At 39.6% G+C, this 16,231-nt stretch overlaps 1 protein-coding gene across 4 annotated transcripts in view; it reads left to right on the forward strand.

The window, feature by feature from the left end:
- Positions 1–16,231, forward strand: part of RIC1 (RIC1 homolog, RAB6A GEF complex partner 1) — a 110,245-nt gene that overhangs the window by 70,453 nt on the left and 23,561 nt on the right. For all 4 annotated transcript variants that reach the window (XM_079791138.1, XM_079791140.1, XM_079791139.1 and 1 more), the window contains exons 9-15: positions 1,595–1,739; positions 4,459–4,507; positions 6,047–6,199; positions 9,266–9,451; positions 14,236–14,274; positions 15,129–15,239; positions 16,070–16,159. In XM_079791138.1, the coding sequence (XP_079647264.1) occupies positions 1,595–1,739; positions 4,459–4,507; positions 6,047–6,199; positions 9,266–9,451; positions 14,236–14,274; positions 15,129–15,239; positions 16,070–16,159 (773 nt within the window). The remainder of the gene's footprint in view (positions 1–1,594; positions 1,740–4,458; positions 4,508–6,046; positions 6,200–9,265; positions 9,452–14,235; positions 14,275–15,128; positions 15,240–16,069; positions 16,160–16,231) is intronic.

Raw genomic sequence — 16,231 nt, forward strand, 5'->3', positions numbered from 1 at the left:
TGAGAACCATGGCTTGGTAATATAGCTTGATATCTGGTATTGTGATCCCTCCCACTTTGTTCTCTCTCAGGATTGCTGTGGCTATTTGGGGTCTTTTTTTATTCCATATGAATTTTTGGAGAGTTTGTTCTAGATCTTTGAAATATGCTGTTGGTATTTTAATGGGGATTGCATTAAATCTGTAGATTGTTTTGGGTAGAATGGACATTTTAATGATGTTGATTGTACCAATCCAGGAACATGGTATGTTTTTCCATTTGTTTATGTCTTCCTCTATCTCTTTTTTCAATGTCCTGTAGTTTTCCGAGTACAGGTCTTTTACCTCCTTAGTTAAGTTTATTCCTAGGTATCTTAATTTTTTTGGTGCAATGGTAAATGGGATTATTTTTTTCATTTCTCTTTCTGTGAGTTCATTATTGGTGTATAAAAAGGCCATAGATTTCTGGGTGTTAATTTTGTATCCTGCTACATTGCCTAACTCATTTATTAGGTCTAGTAGTTTTTTGATGGAATCTTTGGGGTTTTCTATGTATAGTATCATGTCGTCAGCGAATAAGGACAGTTTTACTTCTTCTTTTCCAATTTGGATGCCTTTTATTTCTTCTTCTTGTGTAATCGCTATGACTAGCACTTCCAGTACTGTATCAAACAGGAGTGGTGAAAGTGGGCATCCCTGTCTTCTTCCCATTCTCAGGGGAAATGAGTTTAGTTTTTGCCCATTGAGTATGATGTTGGCTGTAGGTTTGTCATATAAGGCTTTTATTATGTTGAGGTATTATCCCTCTGTTGCCACTTTGCTGAGAGTTTTTATCAAGAAAGGGTGTTGGATTTTGTCAAATGCTTTTTCTGCATCGATAGATATGATTATGTGATTTTTTTGTCTCAATTTCTTTATGTGATGTATCACATTTATTGATTTGCGAATATTGTACCATCCTTGCATCCCCAGAATAAATCCCACTTGGTCATGGTGCATGAAACTTCAGGGTTTTTTTTTTAACTGGGATCCCTCTGATATTGTCAATGGAGCATGAAAATAGCAGGGAAAGTATTTTACATTTTAAAATACCTTATATTTTACAAACTACTTTAACATTTATGTTACATCATTCAAGGAAGGGCTTATCCCAATTTTATAGAAACTGATTCACCCAAAGCCAAAGACCTTTAAAAAAAATGTTTTTTATTGATTTGATAGAGAGAAACATTGGTGTCCTTCCACACACACCCCACTCGGGGATTGAGCCAGCAGCATTTCAAGTGCACAGGACAATGCTCAACCAACTGAGCCACACCAGCCAGGGCCAAAGCCAATGCTACATACACAGTTGTAGTTATTCAAGCTGATACTATCCCAAACTGCTTTCATTTCTTCTTATCAGTAACTTGGGCACTGAGTTAATTCTGCTTAGATCAGGGTCAGGTCAAGGTTAATGTCCTTACAGTCTTCAAATAACCCTAAATGAGCAGGATTCATCTCATTATTTGAAGCAGGCATGCCTTTCTATTTATTTCAGCTTGAAAATACAGACTAAAAAATAAGTATTTCTGGAGCACTCATTTATTTTCAATTCTTCTCACAATTTCTTAACAGATATTTGGAACAAAACAGGAGCAGTTAAATTGGTCAGGTGGTCTCCTGACAATAGTGTTGTAATGGTGACCTGGGAATGCGGAGGCTTTTCTTTATGGAGTGTGTTTGGAGCTCAGCTGATTTGTACACTTGGAGGAGATTTTGCGTGAGTGAATAAAGACAAATTTTAGATAAAAGTTTAACTCTACTATCTCTCAGACAGTACATACACTCAAAAACTTTGTCATATAGCTACCATTTTGCCTTGACTGTTACCCCAAAACAATTTGTAAGGTACAGAATTAATTTGTTCATAATGTATTGATACTGCAAATATCCATCCTGTTAAAACTTCCTGTTTATTCAATAAAAATGCAGTTATTTATTGAACCCCTTTGTGTATATGATAGCATGTTAGATTCAAGGTTAAATATGGTTCTCTTCAAGTAGCTTATTATTTAACTAGAGGCCTGGTGCACGAAATCCATGCACGGGTAGGATCCCTAGGGCAGGCTGGCGATCAGGGCCGATCAGAGCCTTCTGGCTGCCAGCCGGAGCCTTCCTTCATTCCATGCCACCCCCTGGTGGTCAGCGCATGTCATAACTGGCGATCAGTTTCCTGGTAAAACTCCCGCGCGGACAATTTGCATATTAGGCTTTTATAGCCTATATAATAAAAGCGTAATATGCTAAGTGTCCGGTCGTCCGGTCGACCATTCAACCAATCAAAGTGTAATATGCTAATGATATGCTAAGGCCACTCAACTGCTCGCTATGATGTGCACTGACCACCAGGGGTCAGGCGCTCCGACCAGTAGGTTAGCTTGCTGCTGGGGTCTGGCCATTTGGGACTGAGCAAGATGGGCTAGACATGCCTTGGATTCCTCCCGCAGTCCCTCCCCAGCTGGCCAACCTCCCATGTCCCTCCCCAGCCCTGATCGTGCACCGGTGGGATTTCTCGTCCTGGCCTGCACCCTCTTGCAATCCAGGACCCTTTGGGGGATGTCAGAGAGCCAGTTTTGGCCTGATCCCGCAGGCCAGACCAAGGGACCCCACTGGTGTATGAATTCGTGCACCGGGCCTCTAGTATATAGATAAGAGTGGTGTAAGCCATGCGGATAAGTAACTAGTAGGAAATGGAAAATTACATTATCTCATAGGGTTAATGTAGGTTAGCGCATGGACTGATAGGGATGGGTTGATATGTCTGCCCTCTTCCTATACTACTGTGAACCTCAGTGCTGATGAAAGGAACTCATGTTCCCAAAGTGCATGGTGGTGCCAGGAAGTTACTTAGGGCCTGGAAGACTGTGCCTCAGTGGGAGACCTAGGCCGTCTTCTATTTCAGGCATTATTATGTAGTTCTATTTTAAAGAAACAATAAATTTGATTTTTTTAAATTAAAGCTAAATATCCATATAATAAAAGCCTAAGTGACCATTAGACCAGAACGACCGGTCGCTATGATGCGCACTGACCACCAGGGGTAAGACGCTTAATGCAGGAGCTGCCCCCTGGTGGTCAGTGCGCTCCCACGGGGGGAGTGCTGCTCAGCCAGAAGCCAGGCTCATAGCTGGCGAGTGCAGCAGCGGTGGTGGGAATCTCTCCTGCCTCCACAGCAGTGCTAAGGAGCAGCAAGCCAGGTGGTAAGGAGCAGCGAGCAGGTGGGCAGTAAGGAGCAAGGGGTCCTGGACTGTAAGAGGGATATCCGACTGCTGGCTTAGGCCCGCTCCCCACATCCCCCGAGGGGTCCCAGACTGCGAGAGGGCACAGGCTGGGCTGAGGGACCTCCTCACCCCCAGTCCATGAATTTTGTGCACCGGGCCTCTAGTCTATATATATATATATATATAAAAGGCTAATATGCTAAGTGTCCCACTGACCGTCTGACCGGTCGCTATGACACGCACTGACCACCAGGGGGCAGATGCTCAACACAGGAGCTGCCATGACACGCACTGGCCATTTACAAAGAAACGGCACTGTGGACCTGGCACCAACGAAGCAACACTCGGCTTCTCCCAAGTCAGACACAGGCCCCACCACCACTCCAGAGTGACACCCCATCAAATCACAGCCGACGCTGCCGAGACCCCATGGTGCAAAATGTGGCCCAAAGCCCAGCCCAACCTGGAAAAGGTCGCTGTGGGTACCGGGTAATGACGTCAAGTAGCAATGCCCAGCATTTCTTCAGCCCAGGAACATGACTTGCTTTATAGCCAGGTGCAAACATTTTACACTTTAACCAAATGTCTGTGAGGTGTTTTCCTGTGCCTCATCTCATTCGATCCTCACAGAAGTCCTGGAGTAGGTAAATAGGAGACTTGGTAGAATCCTATTTTCTTTTCTTTAGCCGGAAAACGGAGATTTAGGAAATTTAGAAATTTGACCCAACTGAAAAGAAGAAAGAAATGGTGGACCTTGAAAATGACTTCAGGTTTTCTTACTGCACAGAATATAGTCAAACAGTGCTGCAGTTAAATATTTTACCCTTTGTTCTCCCTGCGTGATCTACAATAATAATCTGCTTCGTGTTGATATTTATTGCTGTGTTGCTGAAAGAGAAGTTAGGGTGCTTCACTGGGCTGGAAAAAGTTTAGCTAAATCAGAAAGCAGGTCCAATTAAGCAAGTTTATATATCTAAAAGGCTAAGTTGATTCACGCATGCGTGATACATATAAAGCTCTTGCTGGCACCAATCACACACGTGTCTTTCGATCTGTCATTGTCAATTGTGAATTTGGTTGACACTTCTATTATAGAGAAAGGGCGAATAGCGATATTAAAATATGTCTTCTAATTCAATGTGCACAAATCCGTGCACCGGGCCACTAGTTATATATAATTAGATGACTCTTTTTAATTAAGTTTTTATTCTATTTTAGTTATAGGTCTGATGGTACCAAAAAAGATCCCCTTAAGATCAATTCTATGGTAAGTACTTTCTATGAAATACTGGTATAGTATGGAAAACTTGGATTTTTCTGCTTTTTTCTCCCCTCACGTTGGTCTGATAAAATTACAAAGCTATTTTAGTCTCAGCAACCTCTTCTCATGCAGTTCTTGCTTTGAAAAAAAAAAAAAAGGTTGTTTTTGTTTGTTTGTTGTTTTAATCTTTCAACTTCAGTATTCGATTTTGGTTTTGCTTAGCAAGCCCCATCATCTTTGAGAACATAGTCGTAGTGAAATGAGACCATCATATTTTCTAAATATACCTCCATTTCTTGTGTGACTCACTAGCATCCACTTCTCATGACCTCCTTTCTTTTAACATGAAGTGAAATGCTCATTGATTATTTTTCCTGCAGGACATGCTCTTGTGCATTATTTGAGCACATTTTTAGAACTTTCTATAAATGTATATCAAAAGAATTGTAGTTGCTTTCACAACAGTATTTTCATGTGTTTCTTTAGAAAGCAGTGAGGTGTAACCCGTCTTTACATAAAAGCAGTGTCTCGCTGCAGTCCCTCTGCGTACCATCTCTGTGACATTAGTGCTGTGAGTGCTGTACATGGGAAGAAATTTCCTGACCTTCTGTTTCTTGAAGAATTAAAATCCCCATGAGACTTGAATAGTGTTTCCTAACCTTTCACAACCAAGAACCCCAGTTGATGTCTATTCCCACCTCCATATTTTAAAATAGGTTTTGAACAAATGCCATTTCTGTAACTGCCAGTCAGTGCTTCTGAATGGCATGCAACAGCCAGTGTTATCAGCCTCACTAAGTTATTTCAGTCATAAACTAAGAACCTAATAAGCATTTTAGTTAGCTTGTGCAACTTTTATCACGGGAAAGCAAAAATATTACACTTTTGAAATTTTGTAACAATTCTTGGACTCCCCATTACTGTTTCTTTGGCCTTGCAGATTGGAAACCACTAATTTTTTGTTGTTGTTGGTTTTGTTTTTTTAACTATCATGGGATTTATAGGATATTAAAATTGGCTGGGCCTGGAGAATTTATTGGAATGTTTCCATTTTACCGAGGAAGAAACTTATACCCTGAAAAACCAAATAGGTTGGCCAAGCTGGAGTGAAAACCCAAGTCACATGGCTTCCAATCCACTGTTCTTTGCTCCATGCAAACTGCACCTGTTTGGGGTGCTTTTTTATTTTTTTTGTCAAGCTTCAGCTAGGCAACTGGGTCCTCCTCTGTAAGGAATGTCTTTGTATTTGAGAGTCAGTTAAATTAATGGAGAAGAGTTAAGATTGATGTGTAGTGTTTTCACTATTACAGGTAGAGAGCAGGGTTGGGGGTTTCCGCTGAGACAGCTGGCATGTGGTTGATGTAGGTATTTGTAGTGGATGCAGATGCTTGTCTGGGTTGTTTGTCATAGTTTCTCTGACCTTCAAAAGCCTGTTGTTGGTTATTTCAGAATTTGAATATTTGAAGCTAAGAAAGGATAACAAGAAACTTTTTAGTGTTTTGATTTCCCCCCCTTCACCTTCTCTTTCTCCCTCCTCTCTCTCAGAGCTGGGGTGCAGAAGGCTATCACCTATGGGTAATCAGCGGATGTGGTTCTCAAAATACTGAAATTGAGTCTGAGCCCAAGAGTATAGTTAAACAGCCTGGCATTCTGCTGTTTCAGTTTATCAAGAGTGCTCTCACCGTAAACCCTTGTATGGTAAGTTTATTTAATTAAAACTGTTGTGGGGGTGTTTTTTTAGTGGCTTTCATATTAGAATCAGACTTTTCCTATGACACACATGTGTTGAGTATACTCTTAAAATTGGCATATTCTTTTGTATATTTTCTGTGATTCTGTATTGTTTTGTTTTTAAAAAAAATATATTTTATTGATTTTTTTACAGAGAGGAAGGGAGAGGGATAGAGAGTTAGAAACATTGATGAGAGAGAAACATCGATCAGCTGCCTCCTGCACACTCCCCACTGGGGATATGCCCGCAGCCAAGGTACATGCCCTTGACCGGAATTGAACCTGGGACCCTTGAGTCCGCAGGCTGATGCTCTATCCACTGAGCCAAACCGGTTAGGGCTGATTCTGTATTGTTGGGGTTTTTTTTTCTATTAAATTTATACCAAAATTTTATTTTTGAGCTGTTGTTTTTTTAAAAGAAAGGATCATAAGCAACTTGAGGAAAAGCAGTGTTTACTGATTTACTTAAATAACTTGAATAAAATTTAGTCTTTATCTGAGTAGCATTTCCCAAAGTGTGTTCCAGCAGGCTTTATGAGAAATATCCATAGCAATTACACAGGATAAGAAAAGGTTATGTTCTGTGTGAAATAAGGGAGTTAAAGCTGTAGAGATTTCTTCATTGTACGTCTCCAGGGCTTTCCATGTTAAGTGTGCATTATGAAAGTCCCTGGTGTATAAAAACCAGTGTTTCCCAAGCTTATGTAACTGACATTTTAAGGAATACCTTGAAGAAAATATGCCTAGGAATCTGTTTGGGGAAATATTGCCCCAAATTATAATGTAAATTCCTCGTGTTTTACCAATCTGAAATAACATATATTAATATATTATTTATCCTCTCTAATGGTAATATGCAAATTAACCATCACTCCGCTACATAAGCCACGCCCACCAGCCAATCAGGGCGAGTATGCAAATTAACCCCAATCCAAGATGGCTACAGCCACAGAGAGCAAGGTTTCCCAGGTAACAGAGCAAGCCAAGCTTTCCATAGCCATTGAAGGTCTAAGCCTCCATTAAAGCTACAAAGTTTCAATTATAGAAGGTAAACAAATTCAAACAAATGGCGGCAGAATGGAGCTTGAGAGAGCAGGCCAGGGTTGCCGGCGGCAACAGGGGAAGCAAAGCTTTCTGCACACCCTGGCCGGGCTCACCCGCTTTAGGCTACAAAGTTTCAATTGTAGAAGGTGAATTAACTGCCACAGAAATGGCTGCCGCCCCAGAAATGGCTGCCGCCCCAGGCTACAAAGTTTCAATTGTAGAAGGAAAATAAATTCCAGATACCAGGGCCTCCACTTGGGTTGCCAGGGGGCGTGGCCGGCCTGCAAACCACCACAGGCCCCTCGCTCAGGCCGCCCCACACCCCAAGGGAACCCCCACCCTTATCTGTGACGCCCTTCAGGGCAAACCAGCTGGCCCCCACCTGTGCACCAGGCCTCTATCCTATCTAATAAAAGAGTAATATGCAGATTGATCATCACTGCAACACACAATATAGCTGTCCCCATGTGGTCAAAGATCCTGCCCCCATGTGGACATAAGATGGCCACTACAAGATGGCCAGCAGGAGAGGGCAGTTGGGAGGCACCCGGCCTGCAAGGGAGGGCAGTTGTGAGGGACCAGGCTTGCAAGGGAGGGCAGTTGGAGGTGATCAACCCTGCAGGAGAGGGCAGTTAGGGGTGACCAGGCTGGCAGAGGAGGGAAGTTGGGGACAAACAGGTTGGCAGGGGAGCAGTTAAGCATCAACCAGGCTGGCAGCGGAGTGGTTAGGGGATGATCAGGCTGGCAGGCAGAAGCGGTTAGGGGCAATCAGGAAGGCAGGCAGGCAAGCAGTTGGGAGCCAGCAGTCCTGGATTGTGAGAGGGATGTCCGACTGCCCGTTTAGGCCCGATCCAACCGGTGGGATCGGGCCTAAACGGGCAGTCGGACATCCCTCCAGGAGTCCCAGATTGGAGAGGGTACAGGCTGGGCTGAGGGACAACCCCCCGCCGTGCACGAATTTCGTGCACCAGGCTTCTAGTATGTAATAATAGTATATGTTAAATGTTAGGAGTGCATATCTAAATATCTGCCACCAATGGGTTTTAAAATATTTGGTGCAGCTAAAATTTACAACACATTGAGAAAGAATGTGGAAATAGCCTGAATCTTTTATCTTACTACTATAGTTGAAGAATAAGGATGCCCAGAAAAACAAATATAGAGTATTTCTTGTTCTCCCCATCCCAAATAATAATTTAAAAGCACCCTTGAGCTTTATGTCAGGACAACATTTGTACTACAATGGGATGGTGAGGATCTCTGGGACACTGATCTGTCTGATTTGAATAGACACTAAAGAATTTTGCCCGTGTTTCCTGGCTTTCTGGTTGAAAACCAGGGCATTATCATTAAGAAAAGAAACTGTCTTATTTGTCTAAATATCCTCGGAACTTGGCACAGTCCTTGGCACTAACCACGCATTTTCCCAAGTGATCACTGAATTGTTCCAAACCAGGACCACGGACTTAGCCTGTCCTTCTTCCTCCCATGGCTTAAAGATCCTCCAGCCTCATGTTATCCCCTTCCCAACCCACACCTTCCTACCATGTGGGCATGAGTGAGCACATACACAAAAGCTGTTCAACCAGACATGTTCTCTTACCACCATTCATGAGGCATTTTATGTGAAACTAATTTGTAACCTTAGATAATGAGTAGTTAGGTTTAGTTTACAGATGGACAATCTCATAGCATTGCCATGTTGGAGTAGTAATCAAAGATACTGCTATAGCAGTTGCAAACCTGGGCATGTTTTGGAATCTATATGATGAAAGGACTTAAAAATTTCATTTACACTGGGAAGTAAGCATTGAAATATAACAGTACATTAGATCATTTTGTAGTCGTGTCTTCTGTGAGAAAATCACCATTAAGATATATGGTACATTTCCTGTAATAAAACTAAATTTATGTACTTACTTTCCCCTACCTAATACAGAGGTTTTTATTTCCTTCTTTGCCCTGCTGCTTCTTTTTTCCCTCATCTAGAGTAACCAAGAGCAGGTGTTGCTTCAGGGGGAAGATCGATTGTACTTGAACTGTGGAGAGGCCTCACAAACCCAGAACCCCAGGAGTTCTTCAGTTCACTATAAGCCCAGCTCGTTGGCAGAGGGCGGTTTTGAGTCTCAGGGTTTAAGCACTTTACTCGGACATCGACATTGGCATGTGGTCCAAGTAAGTCTTCATTGGCTGTTGACTTAGTCCTTGGTAAGACAGCACCTGGAGCAGATTTTTAAATATTTCCTCTGTTGCTTTAGAAAACTGAGAACCTTTTTGACTGTCATGTCTCTCTTTTACTTTCCATGTTCTTGTTTTCTTGTCTCCTGCTTCCTTTCTTTCCACTTGATGTAGAGCATATTACCACCTGCTTTAAGTCATTTAATAGTAAGCAGTTTCAAAAATAGGAAGTTTATGTTTTGCCCTCTTACTGAGCAAAACTATTTTATTTCCAAACTTTTTGGGGGGTATAAATTTAGCTCTGTAAATTTGCAGACAAAAATGTAGTAATTTCACGGAAACTAACAATATTGATTAGTACCCTTGTGCAGCAGCTGGCCTTGTATCCTAATTGGGACATATTGAGGTTAATTGTTTGACTTTAAACCAAATTTTCAGACTTCTGGTCAGTATAAAACTTTATTGTTAATAATTTTGTTATTACTTAATCTTGTTCTAAATTACTTACTCATTCTACAACATTAAATTAGCAGTTTCTTAGAGTAATTCTGATAAATTGGCAATTAATATGAAAATTTTGATACCAAATAAAATTAATTTAGTTTAATCAATAAGTTGAAGTTTCTTGAAAGAAACTTTAATATACAGTTTCAGTCCTGAGTGTGTTCTTTCACCTTTTGATATCAAAATGCCTTAGTTACATCATGCCTACTCTTGGATTGTGGTTTTAGTCAGTTTCTCTTTCCACAATTCTTTGCCTTCTATATTCTGTACTTTTCCCTCACTAGCTTACTTCAGCTCCCATGTCACTTTCAGTTGACTCTGAATAGAGATAATGAGAGACAGAAGAATGGTCATTAGGTGAAAAATTAAAGGAAGAAAATCTCCTACATTGACGTGGTATACACTAAAATGTCAAGTGTATTTAACTTACATTAATAAATTCATAAAATCAAACAATGTGCATACCATTTTATAATTAGTAACAATTTTTAAATAAAACTGCATCAGCTACTTCCTTGACTAAAATTTTCCACTGCTCCCTTCTCTCCTATAGCCATTTCTCTGCTATTTTCATTTCCCCATACTTTGAACTATTCATTCTACACTGACCTAGCATCAATGCCAGTTCTGCCTAGCCAGGTCTGTGTTGCCAGAGAGCCAAGTAGAGCAGAGGATCAAAGAAGGTAGGTCTGGAACTCAAAATCCCTCAGGCAATAACAAAAATTGAATTTCCTTCCAGCTCAAAAATTCAGTGATTCTGTGATTCTTAACCATCTATGAAGTATCCCATATTAGAATCCTATAACACTGATTTTACAACTTTAGACAAAGGAGGTACTAGCAAGATTCTTCTGTCATTCCGTTCTTCAGATATCTACAATATTCGGAAAAATGAACTCGTTGAACTCTAGCTTTACCTAATTTCTTTCAATTCCTTAACACTAATGAAAATAATGCAGGGTTGTACTCCCACAACAATTAAGTTATAATAGACTCATAGAATTTTTAGAGCTGGGAGGACCTCAGAGATCATGTAGTCCAACTGGATTTTATTCATGAGGAAACTGAGGCTCAGGGAAGTTAGGTGAGTTGCCCAAGGTCACACAGCAGAGTAGTGTCAGACTTATTCTTACCATAATGTAAGCTAAAGTAATAGTCTCTAACCTATTTCAAAACCTACGTACTAAATATTGGATCATGCAATATGCTGCTGACCTTGAGCTAAAACCTAGAATGTGCCTTTTTGGCAATGTTTTTACTGGATTTACCCTGTATTTTGTTCGCTGGCACTCCAGCTGCATGAGTCAGTGCAGTGTGGTGATGTTTTGGTGGGGTGTTTTATAGTGTTCATGTAATTTGATGCTTTACTTTTCATGTCCTTAGCCATTAGTAATGATTTTCTGAAGAAACAGGTCAAGACAACATTCCCCGCTTCAACACATGCTCTTGTCTAGGATAAGTGCCCACGTAGTCCATCAGAGTGGCTTTGTTTGTATGCTTTTTGTACAGCTAGAGTTCATCAAATAAGCTCCAGCTAATTCTGCCGCTCTGTCTGTTCCTCATCTAGATTACTGGGTGTTTTGTTTAAGTTTTCTCCCTTGCGTTTGTTAGTTTCCTGATCAGAAGATTCTATGTTATGTTTTTTCCTTTAACTAAAACATCACAGATACTTATAAGAAGCAGGGTTGGTAGTTGCTGGTAGAGATGGTGCTTGTTTGTTTGTTTTAACTTAGTTTCCCTAGCTGCACATTTTTTAAAAATTTGGAAATAGTTTGTTGATGGACCACAAATAAAAAAAATAAAATATGAAATTAAAAAAACACACAACAGTATGCTTGTGGTATTAGGGTATGTTCCTTCTTTGATTGCCCTTTATTGTAATACTCAGCATTTTGTGTAATATAAATGTTTATTTCTGAAAGGTGTACGAATCATTACCATCCAGTGTTCTGAAATGTTGGTTTTCTAGTTAACCTGGCTATTTAGAGAGTAAGCTTCATGAAATGTGGGAGATAAACACCTACAATGTGTTAAGCATGTCAGCAGCGAGGATTCTAAAGGCTATTTTATTTACAAATGATTTACTCTAATTCTTATGCACCATGTGTGGTGTTGGCACAGATCAAATCTTCTAGGAAGAAGGCTCTCACAGTCTCACCAGTTACAGACAGAAGTGGGTCTAGGCAGGAGACAGGGTTTTAGCAGAATGACTTTAAGAGAAAAAATTAGGTTCTTTGAGACTGAAGAGAACCCTAAGAAGTTAGGAGTAGAGATTCTGTACCCCAGCACTCAGTTTTCTCAGTGGTCTGGCATGGCTTTGAGCCGGGGTATGGAATCCCGACCTGAGTTTCTGCAGTATTTATTAGCTGCTGCTTTTCCTTCTGCCATTTCTTGTTCTCAGTATTAGGGGCAGAGCTCAAAGTTCAGATGGCACAGATCAGTAAAGGTGACCTACTGGGGTAAAAATAGAGTTTTTATTATTTTATGGCATCTTCAGATACAAAACTACATGGGTAATAAAGCCCTTTGAGTTTTGAAAATAAACCATTTGTGGCACCTCAGAGACTTTGGGGGGGTTAAAAGAATAAATTGTTTCTTCTTACAGATACTCATGAGAGTGTGATCATATAAGATTTAACCTAGGTTCCCATGATTAGAAACTCCTTGTGTTGGCACCCACCTCGCGCTCTACCCACCCACACATTTCATAAATGCTTATGAAACACCAAGATATTGGGGAAGAGAGTTCTTTTTAGTGTCATGGGTGGCTGGCCCAGTTATACTCCAGATACATCCTTCAGGTGACTGTTTTCTTCATCCAAAAAAGAAAAGAATTTTGCTTACAGCCTCCTACAAAACTACTTGCATCTTTTATTTTGCCACCTGTTCATGACCTTAGATTATCATTATTCTGAACTAATTTCACCCATCAAGTGAGTTTTATTATTGGCCTGAATAGTATGGCATATCCATTAAGATACAAGTTAAGCATTCTTCAAGCATATATTGTGACACCGTTATCTTTAATTCCAGCACTGGAGTTAAAATTTTCTAATGTACAAACAGCTAGCAATTTATTTAGAATATAGGTTGGCTTACTAGATAATAAGTGAACTCTAACAAATGGTTTTATAAATAAACTTTGTCCAGGTTAATGCAGATGTTTTCAGCATATTATTTTTTACTTGGTTTCGTTTTATCTTCATATCATGCAAAGAATCCCACTGGATTTGATGACATTTTCCTGACTTTTTAATTTGGCTTTCTTTTTTTGAATATGTAATGCTTTTACTTTGAGTAAAATGAATATAAATTTAAATAAATTGAAGGTTCTCTTATTCCAAGATCAGAAGATTCTTTCCTTGTTCTCTCGTTCTGTTAATTTTCACCCCACATTCACCACATGTTCATGAAAATGACTTAATCAGTAGGCTAGTAAAAAAAAAATGGGTCTCTGTAAAGCTGTAATTTATTTAATCTACATTGATAGCTCATAGAGAATTCATTAAGTTTAAAATTCTTGTTGGAGTGATACAAAGACCCCATGTACACAGATGTAAGACGACATGAGGAGGCATTTTTACTATTTAGGTTGCAGACAAAAAGTTAATACGGATAATATACTAAAAGTTCTTATAAATGAACACCTCAATAAAAATAGTAGCTTATACACAATATTACATGTACATGGATGTTTGTTTAGAGATAGGGTAAAAACGACCCAGTGGTTAGCCCTGAGCAATGATGTTACAGGAGCATTTCATTTTGTACATTTTTATATTGTTTAATTTTTTTTAATTTTATAAGCATGCATTGCTTTTTTATTCAGAAATGAAAAAATATAAAAATAATAAAGACAAAGCTCTTGCAGGGGCTTTAATTTTATTAGGTAAGGTTGTTTTTGAGGATAGTTCCGATCAGCAAGCCCAAACTGTAGATGATATCTACACAATGCTTGGCGGCCCTGTGGGTGCATCTCTAAAAATCTTGTGTCAGTTCGTGTTTGCTGAGTATTGAATATTTAAAACAAAAGTGTAGAGGAATAAGAAAAAGAAAAGCCTGGTGTCTAGAAACTTAGAATGAAATGACTAAGAGAGAAGATGTGAAATATTGGCTGGTATACAAATGGTAAATGCCAAGTACTCTGCTAGTAATACCCATATTTGGACACTCTTTAAACATTGTATAAGAAAATGAATCTCATATTGTGACATTAATGCTTTAAGGTTTAAATTCATTTCATAAGTCTTACCAAACTAATGTGTTATTTTCTTTAGATTTCCAGCACCTATCTAGAGAGCAATTGGCCTATACGGGTAAGTTATTTTGTTGGTGTTAACTTTCATTGGATAGCATTTGCTGTTAAGAGGTGTTCTGGGAATTGAGCCTTTCAATAAGTGCATTAATAAAAGTAAAGATTTTAATACTTGATCCTTTTTACATTGTTAGTGTATAACATCTATAATTTAGTTAAATGTAAGTTGTATATAAATATACTAGAGGCCCGGTGCACAAAATTCGTGCACGGGGGAGAGGGGTGTCCCTCAGCCCAGCCTGCACCCTCTCTAATCTGGGACCCCTCTCACAATCCAGGACTACTGGCTCCCAACCGCTCGCGTGCCTGCCAGCCTGATCACCCCCTAACCACTCCCATGCCAGCCTGATCAACGCCGAACTGCTCCCCTGCCAGCCCGATTGCCCCTAACTGCCCTCCCCTGCTGGCCTGGTTGCCCACAACTGCCCTCCCCTGCAGGCCTGGTCTTCCCTCTCCCCCCACTGTCCTCCCCTGCAGGCCTCGTCCCCCCCAACTGCCCTCCCCTGTAGGCCTCGTCCCCCCTCCCAACTGCCCTCCCCTGCAGGCCTGATCGCCCCCAACTCCTCTCTCTTGCAGGCCTGGTGCCCCCCAACTGCCCTCCCCTGCTGGCCAACTTGTGGTGGCCATCTTGTGCCCACATAGGGGTGGCCATATTTGACCACATGGGGGTGGCCATCTTGTGTGTTGGAGTGATGGTCATTTTGCATATTACCTCTTTATTATATAGGATAGAACTTTAAATTTTACATTTCATTTATTAATAGTCTTTTTGCCTGGTGTATTACTAAGCTCTTTATATCTAATAAAGAATATAGGTTTGTAAGGAAGAGTTTTTAATTATTATTCTTTAATCAGTTTTCAGCGATTGATAAGCTTGGACAGAATATTGCTGTGGTTGGCAAGTTTGGTTTTGCACATTACTCTTTACTCACCAAAAAATGGAAACTTTTTGGAAACATTACCCAGGTTAGTCTTTTTGAAATTAAAAATTGATTTCTTAAAGTAAAAGAAGACTACAGTATGAAATAACTACAATGTAAATCACTGTTTGCTTATTTAGAAATAAAATCAAATATTAAGTGATGTTGGATTATGTATGAGTCAATTCTCATAAAGTATTTGATACTTGATGAAGGATTTTGTGTTGAGATAGTTGGTTTGTCTTTCATTTTCTTTAAGATCAGAGACTATAACTTTTTAACTTGAGGATTTACTTTTACATTCCAACTTGAGTTCATAGGATATATTTCCACAAAATTTGAGATCATTTTTCTGATTGTCTTGTGTGCATGTGATATGAATATTTGGGTAGCATACAAACAAATGCAGTTGAATTTTGCATGAATCAAATAGGAGGAAATTAATATTTAAAGGGTGTCTACCGTGTATCAGGCACTTTAAGATGCTTTCATATATGTTAGTGCATTGATCTTCATATCAACCCAATGAGAGCACTGTTGTTACTTAACCATTTTATAGAAGAAATTAGGATTCAGAATCAAGCAGCTGATAAAATGATAAAGCCAGAATTTAAACGAGGGTCTTTGAATGTGGGAATAATGATGCTGCATTATTCCCATTATTTTGAATGATGTATTTTCTGCCTTACAGAAATGTTTATATTTTTCAATAGAATATGAATCAGTAATAAAGGCCCTAGAGTAATGCTTAATTGGGAGTATGAGACTAGAACAGAAATAACTTCAGCTTTCATTATTTGTTTAGAATATGTTATTAGTGTATTAATGTAATTTCTGGCAGCATAAATAAAGGTAATTTTTCTTTTTTCTTTTAAGGAGCAAAATATGATTGTGACAGGTGGCTTAGCCTGGTGGAATGATTTTATTGTCCTTGCATGTTATAACATAAGTGACCGTCAAGAAGAGGTAAGTTTTTTCTCTCAAAAATAGCATTGTTTTATTTTTAAAGATATTAATCACTATTTTGTTTTATATAAA

This window comes from Cnephaeus nilssonii (assembly GCF_951640355.1).
Source record: "Cnephaeus nilssonii genome assembly, chromosome: 14".
NCBI classification, from domain to species: domain Eukaryota; kingdom Metazoa; phylum Chordata; class Mammalia; order Chiroptera; family Vespertilionidae; genus Cnephaeus; species Cnephaeus nilssonii.